The sequence below is a fragment of the Pteropus alecto genome, unplaced genomic scaffold, assembly GCF_000325575.1.
Source record: "Pteropus alecto unplaced genomic scaffold, ASM32557v1 scaffold88, whole genome shotgun sequence".
Taxonomy (NCBI): Eukaryota; Metazoa; Chordata; class Mammalia; order Chiroptera; family Pteropodidae; genus Pteropus; species Pteropus alecto.
In genome coordinates, this window is record NW_006494611.1 from 14,628,141 (window position 1) to 14,643,421 (window position 15,281).

The following is a 15,281-nucleotide window of genomic DNA, read 5'->3' on the forward strand; positions in this document are numbered from 1 at the left end:
GTCGACACCCCGGTGGTCTAACTACTCCCCTCTCTTCTACCTCCGCGGTCCACGTCCCCACCTCGCTCTAGAGGGAGCCCACGGACCACGCACAGCCGCAGATTCGTTTTCGATAAAGCCGCCTCGTCGGCGGACCTAGTTCCAATACTTGCACCGCTGGGGGCGCCTACGCCAACGTGGCCCTAGGTGTCCTCACAGTATTCGTGAGCATCCCAGTCCCCACCTACACACAGCCTGATTCATATCGCCGTCCTCACATGTGCGGGTGTGACTCAGCCGGGGCCCTCCCTGCCTGGGAAAGCCTGGTTGCTGGGCTTCTGCAGCTTCACTGCCGGACTCCATCTCACCCGCTGGCTCACGCCCGGGATGCTGGCGGTCCCCGCTGTCACCGCCCTGTCCGGCTCCAGGTAAAACCCGGAGCGGCGACCGCTCGTTGGGCTCTCGGGAGGCGGCGCGGCGGACTGAGCATGCGCAGTGGGCCAGGCCGGCTCTCGGCGCAAAAAGGAAGCGTTCGTTCGCTGTGATCCCAGCGGCTGCGCTGGGGTATGCGGTACCGGCTAGCGTGGTTGCTGCACCCTGGGTTGCCCAGCACCTTCCGCTCGGTCCTTGGCGCCCGCCTGTCGCCCTTGGAGCCCATCTGTAGGTAAGCGGAGCACAGCGCCCGGGCCCTCGGGGCCCGCAGGTTACAGTGGTTTGGAGCTCGGGTTGCAAAGTGGTGATTCAGCACTTAAAGCTGCTGCCGCCGCCCCTCACGCCGGCAGTCCCGCCGGCCTGGGGCCCAGACTGGCACGCTGAGGCCGCTCTAGGGCCCAGAAAGGCTCCTCGCCTGGCGGGAGCGAGGGCCCTTACCAGGGGAGCACGGCGTCCTTCGGGCCAGTGAAGGTGAACGGGAGCTGTGACCTGGGGTCATGGAGCATGTGTCACAAGTGTGGGGGCACGGGGCGCGGGCACGAGGGTAGACTGAGTCACCGCAGCCCGCTCCTGGGATCTGCGCCGTGCAGCACCACTCTCCAGGGAATGTGTTTGTGAGGGGCCGGGAACCCGAGGCGGACTGTCCCTTGCCTTGAGGTAAAGGAATCCCAAGTCCCAGGAGACCCCTTTCCTCCCCAGCCCCTCTTTTTCCTATGGGGACCGAGTTTCCACTACTATATGGAAATGCCTGCGTTGGGACCTGTAAAGTTTGCCTGCGTCCTCAGCGAGCAGGCTACTCTTGGGTTTCCCGTCCGGGGAAATTTGGGAAAGGATATCTTGGGATCCATCACAGCAGTTCCCTTGTTTTGCACCTGAAACAACTGAGGCCCAGACAGATTGTGTGTTTTCCCCACAATTGCAGAGATTGTGGCAGAAACCAAGATTGGGACGCAGGTTTTTTGCCATCCGGCGGCGCGCTCTCTACACTTTGCTGGTCTGTGTATAAAATGTTCAGCCTGATATTGAACACTGAATACCCTTTACTGTGAATAAAGAGGAATTGCCAAAGATAGGCAGTATTTGCTTGCCCTACTTCGATACATCATTTGAACCCCTCCTCTGGTTTTAATAATATTTAAGACCTACCAAGTTCGGAGCACTGTTATAGACCATCTGTGTAAGTATGTGATCTGCCTTCCAAGGAACTTCCACTTGGTTAGAGTGGATTGAGCTGCTACGAGAATATAGCCTGTTAAAAAGGATGTGTTTGAGGAGGGTCAGAAGATGGACAGTAAGGGCAGTGTGTGCTTAAGGAGCACAGTGTCTGGCAGAGATAGAAGAGGGGGTCTGAGCTGGCCTTTGAAGGCAGAGTGTGGAGTGTGGGCAGGAGTGGTTATAATCCAGCCTAGGTGTGCAGATTAGTCTGTGTTGGGAGAACAGCAAGAAGATTAGTCTAGTTGGAGCCTTAGAGAATTTCCGTGAGGGAATTAGGAGGAAACAAGTCCCGTATTATAAAAGCAGGATAATAACTAGCCTGGGCTTTGAATTTTAGTTGGGCTTTTTCCAGTGATTAGGAGGTAGAGAGCCATTAAGAGTTTTTGAGGTTGGGAGTGAGCAAATGAAACTGGTAGTTTAGGAAATTAGTTTGGTGGCTGTGTGCAGGATGTAAGGGAGTAAAGATACCTGAGGCAGAGAAACCAGTTGGAACTTAATCTTTACTGCCTGAACTAGGATTCCGGTAATGGCACTAAGAATACAATACAAATGAAGAATCTGTAGAACTTGTTTTCCCTCCTTTATTTCCAATTACACCAAAAATCAACTACAACATGCAAAAAGATCCCTGAGCTTAGAGAATTGGGAGTGGTAAGCATTGGCAGGGTACCTCCCTGGGCCTCCTTCAGGTCTAAACACTTTTTGTTCTTAAATTATTGCTAATAGGCTATGTTTAGCTCCATTTTGTCTCCAGTGTTTGTGATTGCAAAGAAAACATCGAGTTTAAGTTTTAGACAATGAAAAGATTTGTGTGTTCTACTTACAATTTGATTTTCTATATGGTTTTCTCCCACTTTTCTTCATTTACATTGATGAAGTCCAGGGCTTGGGTTGAACAACGAGGGCTTCAGGATAAGGTTGTTCTCAGATAGGGAAATTCAGGAGATTCAAAAAATAATGAATGGGATCAACCATCTAGAAAGCTCTACACTAAAAATTAGTGGCTGAGGCTATTAAGGAAATACAGTTCTAATCAAAAGGATCAGGGTATAGGAAGGAAAGTACTAATATCTGAAGCTACTGTATACTCGAATCTTAAGGAAGTTAATCAGTCCTGCTGTACATGGTAGGAAGAATGTGTTCATAGAGATGATTACGTAGCTATTTATTGGAAGAGCTGGGATTTGACCCATATCTGTCTTTTGCCGGAGCCTGAGCTCTTAACTGTTGTACTGCCTATGATGCCAGTGTTAGTTAGGGCATTCATTTCCTGTTCTAACCTCTTGAGAAAGAGATGACCTTAAAACATTTGTATAAGATCAATTCATTTGAAAAGCAGTCTTATTGTTCTCTGTTCAGGAATATTGGATAAGTTTGGGGTGTGCAGAACTATCTGAACTATTGGGGAACCTAGAGGTGATAACTCGGTCCCTAGCAACCTCTTGAAACACCTGGGCATCAGTCATCTGAGGTGAAGGTTTCAACTGTCTGAGGTATTTATTGAATGAATGAATGAATGAATAAATGAATGAAAGGTCTTCCTTCTAAACCAGCTTTCTCTGTCAGTTTCCCTACTTTTGCATACTTTGGTGTTACTCACTCAGTTTAGCTTGAAAATTGGCATAATCTTGGAGTCTCTCTCTCTTAATCAGTTCCGGACAATGCCTGTTCCCAAGACTAAACTTCCTTGAGTCTTTCACCCTAAATTTCTTGGAGTAAACTTGATCTTCCATCACCATCTCAGTTCAGGTCATGATCATCTTCCCTGATATCTCACATCTGCAAGTTCTATAACTGATTTTTCTAGCCTTCCACCTTCCTACTAGGTAATCGTTATCATCAGATTAGTCCTACTAATATATCACTTTCCTCATGCCATTGTCTTGCTTAGACATCACCAATGGTTCTGCCCTATTTCTAGATTAAGTCTAAACTTCTTGACCCAGCATTTAAGCTTCTTGTAGGCTGGCCCTAGCCTAACTTTTCAGCTTAACTCTCTTTTTCTCCAGTTAGACTCACTAGTTTACTTTCTCTTGTACATGATTTCCAATTCCAGAATGCCCTTCCGTCTTTTCTTTATATGACTAAATCTGTCCTTTTTAGACATTATATAGACCACACAGTTATTTTTCCTTTTTTTGGAACTTAATTATTTAAAGAGAATTTGAAACATCTATTTGATACTTAACCATATACTGCTCTTTATATTTTTTCTCTTTACATTATTTAATATTATACATACCAGAGTGTATAGAACAAAGAAGAATAACAAAATGAACACCTGTATGCCCACCATCTAGTTTAGGAAATAGAACATTTCCAGTAACTTTGAAGCTCTCTGTGCTCACCTCCCGATTGTAGCCTTCTCCCTCCCATGAAGAAGTGATGTTGTCTTTTATTTGGATAATAATTCCTTTGATTTTCTTTATAGCTTTATCAGTCTGAACATATTCTTAAATAGTATATTGCTTAGTTTTGTCTGCTTTTGAACTTTATAGAAAAATTTGTTTTCTCACTTTTTTAATTTAACATTGTTTTTGAGATTCATTCACATGAATATGCATTGACTGCTGAATGGCAGTCTTATGTGAATATGCCACTAATTATTTTACTATTCTATTGTCAATGGAGATTTGGGTTATTTCATTTTTTTTTTCCTATCATAAATAACTCATGTTGTTGTCATGCCTCAGTGCCCAATCTTTGGACATCTCTACCTACATTCACTCATTTAGGGTTCTCATCTAATCACATTACTTTAAATACTATCTATATGCTTTGTTCAACATGTAGCCAACTTGTGCTTATTTAAATGTAAATTAACTAAAATTAATGATTCAGTTTCTCATTCACCCTAGCCACATTTCAAGTCTCATTTGGCTTGTGGCTACTATATGGGGCCATGCATATATAGAACATATCTATCATCATAGAAGGTTTATGAAATTGGCCTGACAATTCCCAAATGTATATTTCTAGGAAGAACCTCTTCCCTGAATTTCAGATTTAGGTAATAAACTTCTTACTCAACATTTTCCCCCAGATGTCCAATATATATCTTGAACTCATTATGTCCAAAACCTGTCTTCAGAACTTCTCCCTTCAGACCTGCTCCTCCCACACTCTTCTCCATCTCAGATAATGATGTCTCTGTTCTTCTGCTTATTTAGGCCAACATCCTTAACGCCTTTCTTGTTCTTATATCCTTCATCCAGTGAGCTTATACATCGAGATCCAGACCACTCTTCACTGTCACGACCTTAGTTCTAATCACACCCTTTTACCCAGATGACTGTAATAGTCTCTTCAGTTTCCTTGCTTTTGCACTTGCCTCTCTACATATAGCCTGTTCTTGTCACCACTGACAGCATGATCTTTTTGAAATCCAAGTCATATATCTTTGCGAGGGAATGCTTAAAACCTTGCACTTGATCTCCATTTTGCTCAGATTTAAAGATGAAGTCCTCATAGTAGCCAAGAAGGCTCAGTGGGATCTGGCTTCTCACCACCTCTCTGATCTTGTTTCCAAAATAATCACTCTCACCCCATTCCAGTCACACTGGTCTCTTTGCTTGACTTGCTCTTGCTCAGATTATTTGCACTGTTTTCCTCTACTCAGAATGCTCATTTACCAGAGAGAACAGAGAAGGCTTTACAGAGAACATAGGATTGGAGCAAATGTCTTTGAAGGAAATATCAAATTTGGTGAACGGAGAAAGGGGTGAGAGAATATTTTAGATATAAGGAATGATATTAGCAAAGCCTCAGAAGTAGAAAAATTCACAATACAATCAAGGGACAGTGAGATTTTATGCCATAAGAAGTAGAGCCTCAGATACTTTTTGAGTAGTAGAGTGAAACAGGAAAGCTATGTTTTGGGGTGATTAATCTGCCAGTTTTTTGGAAGCACAGTTGCAGTGTATAGGTTGACAAAGGATAAAGAAGTGGTACAAATAACAAGGAAGGAGAGTGTCCACAGAATATTTGTGTGAAAGAGGATTCATCAGCTTTGACTAGGTAGTGGGGAGATGGAAGAGTCAGAGAGCCCTAAGGTCTAGGGCCTGATAACTTTAGGATTAGTGCCAAGATGAGTTCAGACTAGGAGGGGCCCCCGTGTAAGGAACGCTCTTGTGGGGAGATTGAGCTGCAGGCAGTGGGAAGAAGTCCAGCCTGGTGAGATATTGGACCTGCCTGGTGGCTGGCTCATTTTCCAAAGACATGACGAGACCAGGTTGCTCAGGTGCACTGGTGGGACACAGTGGCAACCTTTAGGTATTTCAGAGCTGACTGTTCACCGTCAGGAAGTTGGATGACTCAGGGGCCCCTTGGGGCAGCAGACAAGACTGAACAGTCTTTAAATACCCAGAAAGCAAACCAAGATGACGATTTAGTTTGTAGATTGGTAGCTCAGAGAAGAGTTCAGTTAAAAGATTAGAACCAGGTTGATGAGTCCTGAACTGCTACTGGATTTTCTTAAATTTCTTCTGTCTAAGAATAGGAAATGGGTCCAGAGCCTAGAATAAGACTGAGCTGCAGTGTAGGCTAAGCAAGTAGACTCAGCTGTGAGGAAGGTTCTTGCTGCTGCTGCTAATGTTAACCATAAAAGGTTTAGTAGCTAATATTTATTGAATGCCTATTAAGTGTTTTGCATTATATTAGGAACTTTCCATGGGATTTTTTTTTTTTTAATGGGCACAATAATTCTGTGAGAGTGGTATTGTGGTTATTTTATTTTATTTTTTCAGAAAAGGAGATTGAGGTTCAAAGAGGTTAATTTGTTCAAAGATACACAACTAGTAAGTAGCTTAGCCAGATATGAATTCGGTGGGCTCACTCAAGAACCTCAGAGGTTGGCCATCGTATTACCTACCCTAGTGATAGCTGGGCATCTCTTGTAGAGATGGAGAAGTCAGAATAAGGAGATAGTTTTGGAAGGGATAAATATGGTAGACTGCGAGCTGGTAGTATTGAGTCTGAAGCAATTGCTCAATAGCCATTGCAGGTTGCATTTGAAATATCAATGGAACTTGATAAAAAGATCTGAGCTGATTTCCTACATCTGAGAGTCGAGTGTAGAGACAGATGATGGTTGAAGACATTGACATGGGTGGATATATGGGAAAAATCTGTGTAGAGATGCAGACGGCCCAAGTTAAACCCTGAGGAATACTGACATTTAGAGATAAGGAGGAAACAGAGTTGGAGAGGTCACGGAGTTAGAGAGGCAGATGATATCAGAAGCAGAATGGTCAGACGTGTCCAGCCAAAGAGGTTTTGAGGAGAGAGGGGCCTTGGGAAAAGACCAAAGACCATTTCAGTGGTAACCTGCAAATAAAATGGAGGGGGCAGAAGCTAAATTTCATGGGACCCTACAGTGATTTTGAAAAAATGAGGTATTGAATTTGGAGCAATTAGATAGCAGCTGAGGAAGAGCAGACCTGAGCAAAAGCATGGCAGGGAAACTAGGGAAGCAGGTAGTGATGGCTGAAAGGAAGAAGCTAGTGGCAGAGAACAATACCTAAGAGAGGGCCTGGAAAAAGTGGATATGAAGGTACAGTTGAAGAGGATAGCACTGTAAAAATAAAGAGTTGTTCAAGATAGGTCTTGATTTAGAAGGACAGCTCCTTATAAAGAATTTCTTAAAAATTTAAAAAGGTAAACTGAGGCCCTTACAACTTTGGGCCTCAGTTTCCTTATTTGAAGAAAGGATCCTTCTAGTTCCAAGCTTTGCTATTTTTCTCCATGTAGAAAACGGTTCAGTAGATAGTATAGGTTCCAATTCAGTTAACATGATTCAGCTTTGCAGCCTTACATTTGGGGCCAGGATCTCTGAAGGAACAAGGGACTCCTATAATGGTATTCTTGGTACCTAGCAGTTTCTGGCACATAGTAAACTGTTCAGTATCTATTGGATAAATTTATCCAAGGGGCAAGGGCTCCTGGAAGTAGGGAGCTTTAGTCATAAATACAATAAAATTTTTGCTCACAATTTGCCTTTTCAAGCTCTACACATCAGTGCAGCCAGTAACTAGTATTTGTGTTTTTTTATCATAAAGAAATTATAGATTGGAGTGTATTTGCAAGATTTCTTGAAGTTCTGATTTACTCATAGGAACTAAGTTGGTTTGAAAGGCATAGGAAATAAAAGATAGGAGAGCTTTACGTGAAAAGGTTCAGTTCAACTGGATTCTAGTCTTGGTTTTGCCATTAGCTTCGCTGTGTCATTGTGGGTGCTGGGCCAGATCAGCTTTAAAGCTCCTACTTCTTCCATAAATCTGAGGCCTTATGTTTTTAAAATCTCTAATCTCTGTTAGAACCCCAAAAGGAATTTCGCCTTGCTGTCTAGCTGTACCATGGCTCTGAGAAAAGGCAGTTTCTTATAATCAGAGTCATGATGCTGGTATAATTGAGTTTCTGACAATAGAGATTATATAATTGTTTTTATGAAATGATATATAATAAAGAGTATTTCTTGGACAGCTCACCTGATACATATCAATATTTATAATTAGTTGATGCTCTTAATAGTTTTTATTTTTTAAATAGCTCTCGTTTCCTTTGTAGTATAACAAAGTCTCAGTCAAGATGAACTTATAAGGAAGATAATACTGTTTATAATGGAGCTTTATGTCACAAAGCATCCAAGTTCTCTTGTAGTAGTAACTGGATAAAAAATATCCAACAAGTGTGTGGCTAGCATAATGGGCCCTGTAACTCATCATTTTTTTTTGTTTTTTTTTCTTCTTACCACAAAACAGAATGACTTGTGGGGCAAACTGAATGCGTAATCGACTTTCTTAAGGAATGAGATTCTGAATTCAGTACTTGCAATGGTGATTTTTTTGAAGAACACTTAACATATCACATATACACTAAAAATCAAATATCCTGCCTTGTAAGAGAAAACTTAAATGAATCTATTTAATATATGGCTGATTTTTAAAATTAATTTTTTGATATTTATCAAAGTAATACAGGCAGTTTTAAGAATGAAATAGTACTGAAAAGAAAAAATAATACTAAAAGGTTTACAGCAAAAACAGCAGTTCCTTGCTTAGTTCCTGCTCCCAGGGGCAACCGCATTTAACTCTTTAAACTATTCAACCATTATTCAACTCTTTATTTTGAAATTAATTTTAGTATTTCCAAATAATATGCTGTATTGTTATTTCTTGATTTCTTAATTTTAGAAATTATCTGTTGATTTGTTTTTCTGGTAGGTTAAGATTTAATTCTTTCTTATCATTCCTTCTTGCCTCATCTTACCAAAAAGTTATATCGCAGATTTTGGATATAGCAGTATTCAGTGTTTAGACTGTTAGGACTTTGTAAATATTGTTCACTGCCAAGCCACATAGTGTAATGCGATTACATTCTTTTTCTTGTTCATCTTGGTTTTTGCCATGTTTTGTCATTTTCTTAATTTTCTATTTACTTATTTCTGATTATTTTCTCTTGCTTCCATAGCTCTTTCATACAATATTTCCACATGATCAAACCTATTAAGTGATCTATTGATTCCATGTGTTTTCCTTGGAGACCTTTCTTCTGGACATTTCTCCCCAGCCGCAGTCTGGACTAGTTTTGCTCTAGGCCTGCTGCAAAGTGGTTGCCTGGAATTTCCCTTTGCTTCTCTCCTATAATGAATCCATTTCCTGGATCGCATATTTAGTTGTATCTTGGTTTGCTCCTAATTCAGAAGATACATGGGCTATTTGGAACATGTATTCCAGTAGCTTCTTGAGAAAGAGCAATAGAAGATAATTTTTAAAAAGACTTTCAAATAATTTCCTAAACAGAAAAGTAGAGCTCTGAGTTTTGGTGTGATTTTACACATTTGTACAATAGGTCTACAAGATTCAGAGAGGTGACCTGAATGAATGGCTTCTGTTCTTCCATCCAGCTCTAAAATTCTAGGAGTCTAAATACATGAGAATTAAATGATTTTACAGATTATCTAACAAGTGATTAACACAACAAACCTTCAAAGAGACTCTTTGCAGGCATGTGACTTCTCTTATTTTCTTCTTTCTTCCTTTGTTTTTAATTGAACTTAAAGATTCGCTTTCATGGAGCAAGTACATTTGAAAATTTGCTTTTCAAATAAGAAAAAAATGAAAACAAACGTTATCTCTCCCCCTCCCCCTTCTTTGGTAGGTGAAAGTTCCTACATTCCCTACTTCTCTTGGGCTACTCTGTGTTTTTTGAGTGCTGTTGCTGATGGCCAATACAAGTCACTATGTACATATCATTTGCAACCATCTGAAGAGGCTGGGAGTATTGACCATCATTTAATCTAGGTTAAAATATTCTTGAGCTCAGCGTCTGTTCAGGAAGATAATAGTGAGCTTGATTCCTGGTTCTGAGTTTGTACTCCAGACTGCTGTCTGGTGACAAAATGTCTTATTCTCTCTGTAATTCTGTTCCCTTGGGAGCCAGTATGATGTAGTGGAAAAGTCACTTTGTAGTAGTCAGAAGATCTGAGTTAAAGCCTTCTTTGGCATATTTGTTATCTTGAATAGTTTACTTTGCATGGGCCTCTTTTTACTAGCTTCAGAATCCCTATTAGTCTTAATAAGTTTTAATTTCTGAAAAATTTCGGCTTGTATACAGTTCCTTTTCTTTCCTTGTGCTAAAATGTAACTGACTCTTCACTTTATATTGTTTTTATTTTAGTATATGTGCTACCAAAGCGAGCATGTGTTGTTTTTATTTTAGAGTTAGTCTGGCCAGCTATAAAGCAGCCTGCTGTGGACCAGTATGCTGGGATGTGGCCTGCATGTAATGTTTTTTAGTTGTTATTTTTAAAATGTGTGTCAACACTTAAAAATCCTGAGAGTTCAGGAAAATTTCCCTAAGTTTCCCTAAGTTTCATTTAGGGAAAATGTGGAAATCTGGTGACACTGGTGCCACATTTCTGCCTGGCAAGCAATTGGCCTGAATTAAGATTTACTTCCCTTTCAGATGAGCATGTATTCCTTTACACCACGGTTCCACCTCACTATACTTTGCTCATTTATATTTTTGGCCTTGTAAGCATTTAAATTCATCACCCTTGCTATAAGTGATTGGAGGAAATCAGTCTTATTTCAGTAGTCCCCTTTATTCGCGGGGGATATGTTTAAAGACACCCCCCGTCCCCCAGCGGTTCCCTGAAATTGCAGTCAGTATGGAACCCTAAATATACTGTTTTAGCCTATACATTCATACCTATGGTAAAGTTTCATTTATAAATTAGGCACAAGAGATTAACAACAAAAACTAATAATAACAAAATAGAACAATTATAATAATATACTGCAATAAAAATGATGTGAATGTGGTCACTCTATCCCTCTGAAAACCAGTCTAAGAACTGAAAATTGCTACTGAGTGACCAACGGGCAGGTAGTCTATACAGCGTGGATACGCTGGACAAAGGGGTGATTCATGTCCTGGGTGGAATGGAGCAGGGTGGCAAGAGATTTCATCACGCTACTCAGAACTGTGTAATTTAAAACTTATGAATTGTTTATTTCTGGAATATTCCTTTTAATATTTTCAGACCATGGTCGACTGTGGGTAACTGAAACTGCAGAAAGCAAAAACGCGGATAAGGGGGGACTACTGTAATTTTTAGTCATGCTGCAGGTTTTTGGTAATAGTAAAATTGAAACAAAATTCATATAAATTGCTCTGAAACTACGGAAATGATTATGTAATCAAGACTACCTCTTGTTTATGGTTTACAAAGGATTATCACCTAATCTTATTTGATCCTAATGGCAATGTATATGGTTGACAGAGAAATGAAAAGTTCCCCAGCCCTTAAGAAGATTAATTCAGACAGCTCTGCTAGAACCAGGGCAGGGATGGAGGAGTGAGAGTGAGTGGGTGTAGAAGAGCAAGTTAAGTTTGCTTCTAGGAAAGTAAGTTGAGCTATCAGCCTGAGCAAGGTGGGCATGCATAAAAGGAGTAGCAAGTCACTTCTTCCAATCTTTGAGGTGTCTCTAGAGATGCCCAACAAAAAGAGAGTGGAAAAGGATCACAGATTAGTGTACAGTACCTCAAGAAACTGATTACTATAATGTAGTAGGGTTGGGAAGACTGAGAGTAACAAGATGACTACAATAGGGTCTCTGGTAAACCAGGTCCTATAAATAAGGCAGATGAGAACACTTAACACTGGGAAGATACCAGTACTAGAAGCTGATTAGACAAGATTATCTGGCCAGTTAGACACATAGTAAAATAATAGACCTTTTAAAAAGGTAAAAATGGATATTTGTTTGTACTTAAACTTATAAATCAACCAGCCAAACTGGTACTAATGTTATCATGACTGAGCCAAATATAAATATATAGTAATATATGTGTATGTTATAAATGTTACATATAAACATGTATATTTTGACAGCTTTATTGATACCATACAGTTCATGCATTTAAAGTATACCATTTAGTTAGTTTTAGTGTATTCACATAGTTGTGCAGCTTTCACCACAATTTTAAACGTGTTCATCTCAGTTTCACCTCATACGCTTTAGCAGTGACTCCCTATTCCCCTCTTCCTCGAGCCCCTGGCAACCATAAACCGACTTTCTGTCTCTTTGGCTTCTGGATATTTCACATAAATGGAATGATACGCTATGTAGTCTTTAGTGTCCGGCTTCTTTCACTTAACATAATGTTTTCAAAGTTTATCCATGTTGTAGCAGTATCAGTATTTCATTCCTATTTATTGCTGAATGGTATTCCATGATATGGGTATACCACAGTTTATTTATCCATTCATTAGTTGGGTTGTTTCCAGTCCTGGAATATTATGAATAATACTGCTCTGAACATTTATATACCAGTTTTATGTGGACGTATGTTCTCATTTCTCTTGGTATATACCTAAGATTGGAATTGCTAGGTCATATGGAACTCTGTTTAAGCTTTTGAGGAACTGCCAGATGGTTTTCCAAAGCAGCTGCACCATTTTATATTCCCAACAGCAATGTGAGAAAGTTCCAATTTCTTCACATCCTTTGCAACACATGTTGTTATGTGTTTTTTTGTTATAGCCATCCGGTGTGTGAGGTGGTATCTCATTGCAGTTTTGATTTGCATTTTCCTGATGACTGATGTTGAGTGTCTTTTCATGTCTTTTCATAGTTTATTGGCTATCTGTATATCTTCTTTGGAGAAAGTCTATTCAGATCCTTTGTCTATTTTTTAACTGGGTTGTCTTTTTATTCAGTTGTAAGAGTTCCTTATGTATTCTATATACAAATCCCTGATCAGATATATAATTTGCAGGTATTTTCTCCCATTCTGTAGGCTGTCTTTTTACTTTCTTGATGGTGTTCTTTAAAATACAAAGTTTTAAATTTTGATCCAGTCTAAATTATCTTTTTTAAAATTGGTTGTGCTTTTGGTCTCATACCTATGAAACCACTATATAGTCCAAGGTCATAAAGATTTACCCTTATGTTTTCTTGTTTTAGCTCTTAGATTTAGGTCTTTGATTTTTTTTTTTGGTCAGCAGCTACCTTAATTTGGATCAGACGTGAGTCACACGATACTCCCAACAGAGCAATACAGTTTGTGAGCAGAACAGGCAAAAAGAAGTCACTAACTAGGACTAATTTCTGCTATTATTCATGTGGCTTTTTGTGTGAATTTAGAGAAAGCTAATGGAACACCAAGTACAGTATATGTACACACTGGACATGTCATACCCACTGTCCCCCCACTTCAACTGAAGAATAGGACGAGAAGGAATGATTAAACTGTTAGGAAGGATGAAGTTATCCAGTAGGAAGCACACTTGTAGTTCAGGTTTGAGACACTAGATCTCAGAGTAAAATGACTCTGTCAGGTGGTCTATAAAAATATGTAAAACTAAGGTTTGGAAAGAGGATAGATAAACAAGGAGACTTAAAAATCTCTTCTATTAGGATGAGCTGTTTCAGACAGAAACAAAACATCTTCCAGTTTAACCTATTTCTGATTAAAAGTCATGCCAGGGCTGAACCTTAAAGAAAGCTAACTTTAAACCTCTTGCAGAATATTCTACTCCCCACCCAGATGTGGAAGCAAGAAAACGTGATAGTTTTTACTGAATATTAAAGAGGCATAATTTTGAACTTGAAAATGGCCTGAAACATCACACTATTCGTGTTGCTGATTAGTGATATGCTACAGAGAGTCATGAGTTGAGGGTTTAGTCACATGTACACTGTGGGTCAAATGACTTGTGAACATGCCAAGCAGGCCATGCTTCTTGAAAGTTTGTTCAGTTTCTTGTCTGGTCCTGCTTTTAGTAATCCTGCAACGAACCTTGGGCACACAGTGAGGTATTTAGCACCACTTCCCTATTACTGAGCCCATACTCCTCTGCCCATCCTCAGGTGATTGGTCTATTTGTGCCAGTATCCTTGGAAGGTGATGGTTTATGGCTCCTACCAGTGTCTTGCTCTTATGTGTTGCTGCTGGTGTTTCAAATGCCACTGAAGACAAGGGTTCTGAGCAGTTTTCCTTGTTCTGGGTCCAATAGGAAACTACCCTCTGGGCATCTCTCCCTGAGCCAATGGCTGTTTCTCTCATATTTCCTTTCTTTCCTCCTCATACTTGTAATAGGGGCTCCATAGCATGAAAAGCAGAAGCGTAAGAAGGATGAGAAAGTAGGGGCATAGATATAGTCATCCATGGAAAGTTTAGGTCCTTGTCCTTTGAAACCACTGGCTTTGGAGAAATTCTCAAATAGAAATGTGGAGAGAATTGGAATTAGGGTTGCCCTGATGTGAACCGAGTGGATGACTGCAGGGGTGTGGATCCACCTGCAGCTTCCCTTGAAAAAGGGGTGTGTCACAATGGGAAAGAAAGGCGCTGAAACGTAAGCTTGTGAAACAGAACGGACTTAAACCATGTTGGGGGGTCCAGTAGCAGAGGGTCTTTGAATTCCTTAGCATACCACTTTCGCAGGTTTCTCACCTTGAAGGGGTAGAGTTTGCGCAGCAGCACAGCTCGCAGGTCCAAGAGCAGGCTGTCGGGGACGTGGGGGAGGAAGTAGATTCCCAGCAGCCACTCTGGACGCCCAGAGTCCCCATCGTCCATCCGCTGGCGGGACAGGAGCCAAGGATGCACTCTCTAGGACAGCTGACCTGGGAAAAGCTTGAGTTAATTTTTGTATATGGTGTGAGGTAGGAGTCCAGCTTCATCTTTTTGCCTTTGGGTGTCTAGATGTCCCAGCATCACTTCTTGAAAAGACTGTTTTTTCCCTATTGAACTGTTTTGGTCTCCTTGTTGAAAAGGAATTGATTGTAAAGGTGAGGGTTTATTTTGAATTTTCAGTTCTATTCTATTAATATGTACATCTGTCGTTATCCAGCGCCACACTGTTTTCATTACTATAGCTTTATAGTAAGTTTTGAAATCAGGAAGTGTGAGTGTTCTAACTTTGTTTTCTTCAAGATTGTTTTGACTATTCTACTACCTTAACAATATTAAATCTTTTAATTCATAAATATGCAATTTTTTTCATTTATTTAACTTTTTAATTTCTTACAACAATGTTTTGCAGTTCTTACAGTATAAGTTTTGCACTTCTTTTGTTAAATTTATCTCTAAGGATTTTTTTTTTTTTTTTGCTATTGTAAATGAAATTGTCTTCCTGTTTACATTTTTAG

At 40.2% G+C, this 15,281-nt stretch overlaps 1 protein-coding gene and 1 pseudogene across 2 annotated transcripts in view; one reads left to right on the forward strand and one right to left on the reverse strand.

The window, feature by feature from the left end:
• The first annotated feature begins 461 nt into the window (after nt 1-461).
• The window catches only part of IDE (insulin degrading enzyme), a 99,651-nt gene continuing 84,831 nt past the window's right edge, over nt 462-15,281 (forward strand). For both annotated transcript variants that reach the window (XM_006925948.3, XM_025042249.1), the window contains exon 1: nt 462-643. In XM_006925948.3, coding sequence (XP_006926010.1) covers nt 546-643 — 98 coding nt within the window. In that variant the 5' untranslated portion in view covers nt 462-545. The remainder of the gene's footprint in view (nt 644-15,281) is intronic.
• Nucleotides 14,048-14,839, reverse strand: LOC102887140 (annotated as a pseudogene).